Source organism: Haliaeetus albicilla, chromosome 26 (assembly GCF_947461875.1).
Source record: "Haliaeetus albicilla chromosome 26, bHalAlb1.1, whole genome shotgun sequence".
Taxonomy (NCBI): Eukaryota; Metazoa; Chordata; class Aves; order Accipitriformes; family Accipitridae; genus Haliaeetus; species Haliaeetus albicilla.
The window spans coordinates 10,312,202-10,322,848 of NC_091508.1; the positions used below are offsets into that span (position 1 = coordinate 10,312,202).

Below are 10,647 nucleotides of genomic sequence, written 5' to 3' on the forward strand. Positions count from 1 at the left end.
GAAGGCCAGCAGTCCCCCAAGAAAGCAAACCTGAAGCTCTCTGAAGATCTGAACAGCTTTCAACTTCAGTCCAAGGCTAGGGCACAAGGTTAGTAAAATCAAAGTACCCAGCCACATCCTACTCAGGACTGCTCCAGGTAGGGATTCTGCATGGATAACACCAACCAGGCAGAGCGAGGCACTGAGTCACAGTGCAGCTGCAACACATTCATTGCCTACCTCCATCAACTGCCTCCATCCACACAGCACTCCCCCGTGCTCCAAAGCCGAGTAGTCATTAGTACTCATCCTTACCTAAGCCTTGCCTTACTGCAGGGCTGGGGCAGGGAGTGCTTCTCTGCTTGGCCTCGCATATGTGAGCAGGGCAGTACCGGAGCAGCACTGTGCCAGGCTGGCGGGCTCCTTCCACCAAACCTGACCCAAAATGTCCCAGTGGAAAAAGAAAAATTGAGGGAAGAATTTATGGGGGCGGGGGGGAGAAAAAAAGAAGAAAAAAAAAATCTAAAAAAGTTCCCCTGCAGGACACTTGCAAGCTGTTCTGTTTCAAATGGGCAATAAAAACATTTAAAAACCCTAAATAATCTAGAACTGAAACAGCTTGAGCTAAAGTATTTCACATTAATTTAAAACAAAGCTGTCTGAGGTCTGAACTCAGCATTTGCTGGTCTCAGTTGCTGCAGCACAGGGGGTACTGCTTTGGGATGCAACTGAGATTCATCCACCAGCGGACCAAGTCAGGCACTCGCCCCACTCCATCCCCACCATGGCACCACCGGGCTCACACTGACATGCACACTCTGGTCCTGATGCAACAGACCACATCCCACTGATCTCAGATTAGAGGTTTATGCACAGCAATAGACTGTGACCAAGGGGCATCACTCACATGAAGGTCTGGAGCACATGCTGTATCGGAAAAGCCTGTGAGGCCCAACTTTGTTGTGCACCATCCAGCACAAGTGGCTGCGATCCTTGGCCACAACTCAAGGGTGCCAGGGCTGGCATCACCCCACTGAAACGGGCATGTCCCAGAGGAGTTGGCGGTTCTCAGAAGTTTTCCATGCAGTGACGAGAGGGTGGGATCTGCCCAAGGGTGATTTGGCATCTAACACCCACCTCCCAGAGGGGCCTCTCACTGAGGGGACTGAAACCTCGACCTAAGCAGGATGAACCTGAGTCCAAAGCAATACCACTGATAACATCAGTGTCATTCGCTTCCCAAAATCCAGCAGACTGATGGGGCCATATTCCCAGGAGAGGGCTGACCACGGCACACATGAACGACCCAGCAAGGGGACTCCCTGTCCCACCATTTATGGCATTCCCAGTATTCACAGTGCAACCCTACAACTACCACAGAGTTTTTCCAAGTTTCTGATCTTAGGTCGCTATGAAAACAAGTATCCCCAAAAAATCTGAGTAAGTAGGTCTGCTCTCACTTCCCAACTGTAAAACTACTAATGTTTATGACTGAAGTTCATAACAACTGACTCATCTTGCTGCACATTCCTGCAGTAAATGGAAATATTTATCCCTCTTAAAAAAACATCCACCTTATCTTCTGCAGCATATGAAATAGAAACAGCTCAACCAAACAAAAAAAGGAAGATGTGTTGGCTGTTAGATACCCACTAATGCTGCAGTAAGTCTTATTCTGCATAGAAAGTAAAAAAACAAAAATAGATTTTGCAGGAAGAACAGACTGATTTTGCAAGAACAGACTGAATTCTCCTGCAGAACGGGTGCATCAGCCTGATTACAACAGCAATCAGCAAGAGAAGAATAAAGCAAAAAAATCCCAAATCCTCAATTCTGCAGGGCAGTCAAATAACCAGAATGGCTCATCAAACCCTCTGATGAAATGGGAGCTACACTGCGGCCCATGCCCAAGACTTAGATTTCATTAATAAAACATTTACAGAATGTAAATGCGTCTGTGCTTGATTTATACCATGATCCCTAAGGCTGCCTAGAAAATGCGATCACATTTTTGTGTTTAATGTTTTTGTTTAAGATATGAAAGCAAATCTGACCCGGCTAGGTTTTGTCATCTCAGTGACAATAAGAATGATATTTATTTTTTTTAAACTATTAACTAATTTTTTTTAAGTATTAAAAAAATATCTTGGGTGTTTACAAGACACAGTTGCCTGGTTCTTTTAACCATCATTTTTTTATCACAAAAAAGGGGGAAGGGGAAAGGAGGAGACATCATTTCAGCTGTTCGGTCTTTGCAGAGGACACACTGCAGGTGGGAGCTGCTGGGAACTCGGACACCTGTGGACAGAGCACAGATGAGCTCAGCTCAGGGGTGACCCCAACCCTGCAGCCAAGGGCTGTATCAGCTGTGCAGCCTTGGGGACATCGGGCAGTGGGTTGGGACTGCTCACTCTGCTCTCATCCAGCTCAACACCAGAAGCAGCTCACTGGAAACAAGAGCCTTTTGGACCCTGCATCCCCTCAGGGACCCACAATCCCTGCAAAGCCTGCACTGACGACATTGGCTCCACTTGGAATGCCATGCAGGGGCACAAAGACACTCCCAAGGATGAGGCCATGTCCACAGGGACACATGGCACACCACTGCTGCCCCGGTTCAGCAGCACAAAGTCTCACTCCTGATTGCCCTCCCCCAGGGAAAAAAAACAAGGGCTGATTCCCATCTCCAGCATTAACAAGCCAAAGGGAATCAGAAGAACCATGTCCCCCTCTTCTGGTAGAAATTAATAAACGCTGCCTGCAGGACTGATGCGGCTCAGGGCCATCCGGACTTCAGGGACAGGTGATTTGTGCACGGTGCCGGTGGTCCCAAACACACCAGACCTTCTGGACTCCTGCAAGCATTGCTCACAGCAAGCAAGGCCAGCCCTGCGCAGTTTGCCTTCCCTTCCCTGCTGCAGATGGTGGCACAATGCAGATATGCCAGCTCCTCACTGGCCTGGCAGGGCAGAAGACAAAGGACCTAGTTTGGTAAAATTGTTAATTTAACTGCGCAGCCCTGACATAGACCCATCTGCCTCTAGAATCCATGGGTTCCCTTCCTCCTTACCGCAACACTCTCAAGCAAGAGGTAGCAACCACCATTCCATCCGTTACATCTGGGTGGCCACCGTGGTGCCAGCCGAGTGCTGACACCCTCCTCTGTTTGGCTGGACATGCGAGCACAGCTGGTGGAAACCCTGGCTGGATCAAGCACATGTGGCCCCTGGGTCACCAGTTTCCTCCTGCTCCCTCTGTCACCGCTCAGCCCCAGCAGCTGAGTGTGACATGGCAGAAAAGCTCCTCTGCCCTGTGACCCTGCCGCTTCTATTTTTGCTTTTGTTTGGAAATTTTTACTCCCCTGCCCACCCATCCCCACCTCTTTGCTGGCAGGTTTAGGTCAAGGCTGTGCGCACACTTGTCACAACGTAGGCAAGCGTCTCTCCGACCACAGCTGTTTTTTTCTGGCTTCCTTTTTTTGTTATGATTATTTTTTAACAGTGCTGTTACATTTTATAAAGAAGGAGGGGAGACACATCTGAACCTCTGTAAATAAATAGAGCACCCCACATCCAGCCACTGCCTCCCCCATCACACCCCCATCTTTCACACGCCCATGGGGTGACCAGGGAAAGCCAGCAGCATCTACCGGCCTCCAAAAAACCTGGATGCTGGGCCTTCCTGGGCTTCTTCCACACTACCCACCTGCTCTGCTCCCAGACCCCACCTCCCTCCTGCACCGCGCATGGCACAGCCTGGACAGGCCCGCCAGCACAACACCTGCCTTCGCATCCTTAAGTACTCTGGGAGATCGCCCGCGTGCCCCGACGCAGCTCCCTACTATTTTGGCAGCAACTCAAACTCTCTGCTCCCACCCTCCCCGGTGACTTCACCTCCACCGGCGAGGCACAGCGTTAGCCCGTGTCCCGCCACCACACACCCCCCAGCCTCACCCGCTGCATTTAAAAGCTAAGAGTGAAAATTCAACATCTTGGCCCCAAAGCGCCTCCACAGCCCCTGCCGCACCCCAGGCAGCCGGCTGCCGGCTCCCAGGGCCCCAAATAGCCCCAAATCTCTCCCCACCCTGCCAGCCTCGCCGTCACTCTTGGCTTGGGCTCACCTCCCCTCTGCCCGAAACCAAACCCCCCGACAAGACACGGTGCCGCTCCGCAGGCTGACGGCTGCCAGCCGCAAGGTGACACCGCAGGGCACGGGGCTCTGCCCCGGGGATCCCGCCGGGAACAGCCCCGGTCTCCGCGTCGGTCGAGGCTCTGCGGGATGCGGCCGGGACGCGCCCGGCCCGCCCCGCGCCTCGCAGCGGGGCAGGGCCGCGGCCAAGGGCCGGATCCAGCCGGCCTGGCCCGTTCCCCCTGGCGCCGGGCCACGCTCCGTCGGTTTATAAGGCCGCGTCGGCTGGCTTTTAGGACAAGGCTCGATGCCTTTGGCACCGACCCGCAGGAGGGCCGCGCCGAGCAACCCGCCGGGAGCGCCGGGACGGACGCCCCCGCGACCCCCGCTCCAGCCCTCGCCCCAGCCGCCCTCCGGGGCCCCCGGGCGGAAGGGGCGAGGGCCGGAGGGGCGCATCGAGGGCCAGAGCCCCGGGCACCCCCCTCCCAGCCCCGGGACGGCGCGGGCGGCCCCTCGCCCTGCTCACCTTCCGCCTCCCAGCGCTCCAGCGCAGCGGGGCCGCTGCGGCGGGCGCTGCCCAGCAGCCGGCCGGGGAGCGGCTCCATCCGGCCGTCCAGGCGCTCCGCCGGCTCCCGCTGGCGGGCCCCGGCAGCCGCCGCCAGCCGGCAGTGCTCGCCCAGGCCCGGCGGCAGCGCCGCCAGCAGCGCCGCGCGCTGCGCCGGGCCCAGCTCGGCCCAGAAGCGCAGCAGGTGGCTCTGCCCGCACCGCGCCAGCCGCGCCCGCGCCTCCTCGGGCGGCGCCATGCCGCCGCGCCGCCGGCCTCTGCCCGCCGGCGGGGCCGAGCCCGAGGGGCGGGGCCGCCTCCCGGAGCCGCTGCCCCGCCCCCCGGAGCCGCAGCCGGCGGCCCGCCGCCCGCTCGGCCCCGCGCTCTCACCCGGTGCGACGTGCGCCTCCCGCGTTCGGCTCCTCCCTCGGGCCCGCAGGACCCCGCCGTCCTCTGCCACCGCGGGGGCCCTGCCCCGCTGCCCTGACCTGCGAGACCGGCTGCCCTCGGCCGAATTCACAGCCCACAGCCTCGTGCGGGCGCGGCAGGTGGCACCCGGCCAGGGCGCCTTTCTGCATTGGGCCGCGCCGTTCGTTCGGCTGCTGAGAGGGTATCTGATGGGGCCCCCGGGGCCGTTGGCGCTGGGACCTCGGAACGCGGGAAAGCCTCACACCTCTCCTTGCGCCCGCGGTTGCAGATGGAAGAGCTCTTGGGGCCACTTCAGCACAGCAGGCTGGTAGGTGGATCCCGCCCCATGCCAGCTGTGATGCCTGCTGCAGGGTCAGGCCCCCCGGCTCACAAGTCCCGCTTCCCATCAGAGATGCAGCACCGGCAGCAAAGTGACTAGACACAAAAACCCGAAGCCCAAGGCTGGGCCAGTGACGAGGTGTCAGAAGGCACATGGCGAGCCAGCGTCCTCTGCCGCCCCCACTGGGGTCACGGGCTGCCAAGAGTGGGACAGTGCAAAGTCCTACGCTCCTGCTCTCGAGACCCTGGTACATTCAGTTGACTCCTGCCGCTGGGCAGCCTGGCACTAACTCCCTGTCCCAGCCATTGGCCTGTCTCTGGCATCCTGCCTGCAGTCAGAGCCCAGATGGGCAGAAGGAGATGAGAAGATGGACAGACAGACAGGCAGCTGCTCAGACACAGCTACCTCCCTGCATGTGACCAGAGTCTGGGGAGCTGGACCCCATCAGGATGTGACGGTCAGGTCAGGAAGAATCCCTGACAGTTGTCAAAGCTTCTGTTTCACACTCTGTTTCCTATTTTATGTGACTCCACACAGCTCCTGCTCAGGCAGAATCTTGGGGTTTCAAAAACTTGCTCTGCTCCCATTTACACAAAATCTCTCCCTGCCGTAGCTGCATTCCCTGCCTGCCTGGTGTGTGAATGGGTGCAGGTCTTTCCACACACATGATGCCTGCATAACCATTGACCCTTATTCATCAGAAAAGGCTGTGTCAGATCCAACTTTTAAATCCAGCCCTGCCTTTTCCTGCAGAACTCGGACAGCCCTTGCTGCCTTGCCTTGAAGGAACCCCAGCACATAGCCATGGGATCTTGTAGCTGTGGGATGTCGGTTCTCCTGGAAGAATCACAGCGAATCATGCTGCTGCTGGTGAATGTGCTCCCACCCCCCAAATCCAGCCATCCCGCAGAACAGGTTTCTCCTGCTACAGAGTCCCCTGAGCTGATTCCACAACCCATCGCACCCATGTGGGTAGAAATTTTCTTCTGTAAAGCAATAAAAACAATGGCAGGTTGGATCAGATATATCAGGCAGGACAACCTGAGAGAGCAGGAAGGAGGTACACTTGGGCCAAATGAAACACAAACACGCAGGTGGAACAGGAAATTCAACATTAAAAAAGCTCCAGCACCTGAAAGCAGACAGACGTCAAACACTGCTCCATCAGGGTAAGATATGCTACCAGGAGAGAGGCAGAGCTGCTTATTTTTAGGGCCCTGCTTCAGGCTTCAATATATCACATATCCACCGATATGTTTCCCAAACAAATGCGGTGTTACAGCCTTTCCCTGAATAAGATGAAAGGCTGGGTAGTTTATGGCTGTGGCGTGACTGTTAGACGCTGCTCCTGTGATAGCTGGCTTCATCGGCCACAGCAGAGTGGAATTTATAATAGGACAGAGCAATTGCTAGATGGATTCTAATCAGAGGCCTTGCAGCATCTATCGCATTTCCATTTAAGCCCCAGATGATTCCCTACATTTAAACTCGTTGTGCTGAGACCTTGTCAGTGGAGGGGCCGGGGGGGTAAGACTGGACATGAGTGACTGCCATTTCCTACCAACACAAGTTCTTGCTCTGTGGACCCAGGCACGTCGCAGAGCGAACAAACAAAACCACCACCCTGCTGAACAGCTTATTTTAGCTTCCCGCCTGCTGCCCTTCTCCCAGCCCTCGTGACAGCCGGCAAGCCGCCAGGCAGCCATCAGACTTCCTGGTTGCTTGCCCTCGGACGGGAAAAAACAGTCTGGAGGAAAGAAAAGTAACTTTGTGGGAAGCGCCTGGCCCCCTCCAAAGCAAACAAAGCATGTCCACAAGAGGCCCCATGAGCAGCAAGGTGGAAAACACAATGGCAACTCAGAGCTGGGAAGATCAAACATGATAGTCCTCCCTAAGGGAAAATCTGCTGCTTCTCTCTGACCACACTCCCCTTGCCATTTTTAGCCTCTTCCCAGAGGTTTCCTGGAGACAGATGCATTTCTGGGTTGACACTTCGGTACCCCACTGGAAGTGATTCCCTGCACCCCCTCAGCTTTGGGGCTGAAAGAAGGGGTTAACACCAATGGCACTTAATGACGGTGATGGGGAGCACCAGAACTTGGCATTTGGACTGTTGTTCGCACAGGTCCTGGTCTGGTTTTAACCAAGCCCCGACCAACCATTCCTAGGTATGGTCTGGTAACCTGCACTGGTCAGGGACCAACCCACTTCGGATGCGGCACTGTTTTGGCCTGCAGTGCAATATGTAGAGGTGGGCTGCGCCATGCCGGCTGGTCTGCATGCCAGGCAGCAGCATGCAGGCACTGAGCCCACAGACATGCGGCTGGTTCCCCACCAGACCTTGCTCTCCTCCAGGAGAACCCAGCAGCAGAGGCTCACAGCATCTGCATGAACACAGTCATCAGGAAACAACCTCATGGCTGCAGTCACCATGTGTCTGTCCTCTGCAGAGTCAGGATTCACATGTGAACACCTATGTGCTGCTGAAGCCAGCATGGGGCTTAATCTACTGCCACAGTCACACAGCATCACCCATAGATGGTCAGTGTCATGCAGGAAGGTGCCTTAGTCTGCACCACCAGCACCCTGTTCCCCCAGTGCCCTGCTGGGGTTTTGGTGTGGCTAGTGCAACCTCTCCTCCCAGGGGTGGCAACGCTGGTTGGTGGGACATGCTGGCCTGCCACCAGACTTCCAGGGGACATCAGACACCCTGTGCCCTCCCCAGAAAGGGGCAATGGTATGTTGGGTGCCACCACACCAGAGCCATGAGTGTCACTGCCAGTGCCTGCAGGCCAGCAATGAGAGATGGGTTGGGCCAGGTTTGAATGGCAGCTGGTGCTTCCCAGTACCTTGGAGGAAGAACTGAATAACTATGTTGTTTATATTAAAAAAAACAAAGATGGCTCTGTCAGTCAGAAGAGCCTGGGCTGGCCCCAAGATAAACTCTTCAAACAAAACCCCAAAAAGCCTTTTCCAAGAATTTTCAAAATCTCCCTAACCTCATTCACCCAGCCACGGTGGAGGATGGAAACTTTGGCCTGTCTCACCGCAGCCTCTTGCGGGCACTTTGGTATGGAAAGCATAGTGACTGCACTGGGCAGTTGTGTCCCAGCTCCCTGTTGCCGGAGCAGAAAGCTCCACATGGAGGAGCAAGAGTATTTCAGCTGAACCATCAGACAGTCAAGTCCAGGAATTGTTTCTGGTATCTCGATTGCTTTCCTGGTGGGACAGACCTGCCAGGCAGGGAAATTGGACAAGAGACATTAAGGTCAATTTGAATTCCCCCTATTATTCCTGGCTGTTCCAGCAAGCCCAGAGATGTGGGAGGAACCTAGAGAAAAACTCATTTTCCTGCAGATTTAGCTAGACTTTGCTGAGCAAAACAGCCTATGTGCTGATGCTACCAGAGCTGAACAGTGTCACATTCACTGCCTTGTTTCTGGAGCAGAAAGGGGAGGGGTGATGCACCAGTTCCTTCTCCCTGTATCCTCCCTGTATCCTATGCAGGTGTGAACCTGTTCAGTCAAACATGGCTAAGGCAAGCAGATATCTCAAAACAGGTAGGACAAGTCTGCGAAATTTGTGAAAAGAAATGGTTTAAAGAAAAGCAGGCTGTGAACAGCCCAGCCATAGCACAGAGGAGACCAGCCATAGCAGGTCATTAACAGAGGAAAGCCCAGTGAGGGTCTCCAGAGGCTGCTGTGATTTACCTGACAGCCTGGGTCTGACAAGGCTAAGAAACTCCATGGAGGAGTGGCAAGAATGGGCTGAGAAGCCAAGAAGTAGGACTAAGGTGCTGAAGGCACCCAGAGTCTGGCTCAGACAGGGAAGCTGATGGCAAGGGGAGCACAGGAAGGGCCATGTGGATGGGAAGGCTTGAGGACCAAGCATCTTCCACCCTGTCCCTTTGAAGTCAGCTCAGAGCTAAAGGAAATCACCCCTGGCACAGGGCACAGGGAGATGTCTGTGGCAGAGGGAGGTGTCCCCGGCATAGGGGGCTGTCCGTGGCACAGGGAGATGTCTGTGGCACAGGCAGCCTCACGCCCTGGGCACCCAGACAGTGGCTCATCACCCTTTCTGGCCATCACCCTTCTCCAGCGCGCTCGCTCCCTGACGCTTCTTCTCTCAGCATCATGAGCATCAAACCAGGATGGGGGCTCGGCTCTGGAGGTGCCAGTACATGGCTGCCCAGGGTCCCTCAAGTGAGTCGTGGTGCCTGTGACATGGGAATCATGACACCAGGGCTTTGCAGTCTGCTGTGTTGCAATGCACCATCTGACAAAGAGAGTTTGCAGAGGAGGGCAGTGCCTTTCACAAGGGCTAACATGCTGTTGGATCTAACAGACACAGCAAATTTCAGTAGAGAGAAACCCATTCTCCTAACAATGCCAGTTCATAATAAGTTTATAAGAGATATGATCCAAAACCTGTTTCTCTCACATTTGTCAGCACTGATATATTTTTTCCTCCTTTGTCTGTGCCCATGGTTCCTTTGGGCCCCTACCCCAGCTCCTGCTGGCTGCACTGGGATGCCCAGACTCAATTCCCACTTGGCTGCACTGGGATGCCCAGACTCAATTCCCACCATAAACACTCACTTCCCCCGTGGCACCAGGCAAGTCAAGCACACAGGACCTCTCCATGCTGACGCAAAAGAGCCATACGTCCCTATCCTGGGGGAATGCTGCCTAGGTGAGAAGCTGGACTGACACTTCTTGGCTGCATTTGCAAAGCTGGCAGTGAGAGCGAACACCATGTTTGGGTTTGGGGTTTTTTTGTTGCTGTTCACTAATCACGTTTGCTCTGGAGTCTTTAGGGGTGTAAGGTCTTCAGGTATCTGCTTAAAAAGAGAGCTGCTTTCCTTTCTGCAAGTTTACAGTGTCTCTGAGGTGCAAAAATCCCACTGTCTGAAGCTATTTATTACCACCGGCAGCAGAAGCACCCATTGCATTTGGGCACAGGCAGTGGTGCCCTAAGTTCTACCGGTAAAATAAGATTTGCAGCTGCGGGAGCAGCGGGTACGTGTCTGCGCTGCGGGAAAGGAGGATTTGTGCCTGGTGAATGGACACCAGCCAGCGCGGCTCTTCGCGGGCGGGGGTCACGGAGCCGTTACCGAGGCTGGAGGGTCTCGGATGGCGGTGGGATGGAGGAGACACCTGCCTGACCCTGCCTCGCACTCGGCCGGGGCGGTGGGGAGGAGGGGGGGAAGCGGCGGGTCCCGGTCCCTCCTCCTCCGGAGGGACCGGGA

At 55.5% G+C, this 10,647-nt stretch overlaps 1 protein-coding gene across 1 annotated transcript in view; it reads right to left on the minus strand.

Moving 5' to 3' along the window:
• Window positions 1-4,953, minus strand: part of UAP1L1 (UDP-N-acetylglucosamine pyrophosphorylase 1 like 1) — a 17,280-nt gene extending 12,327 nt beyond the window's left edge. Inside the window, exon 1 of the mRNA XM_069771464.1 lies at window positions 4,634-4,953. Within this exon, the coding sequence (XP_069627565.1) occupies window positions 4,634-4,910 (277 nt within the window). The 5' untranslated portion in view covers window positions 4,911-4,953. The remainder of the gene's footprint in view (window positions 1-4,633) is intronic.
• Between the last annotated feature and the right edge of the window lie 5,694 nt (window positions 4,954-10,647).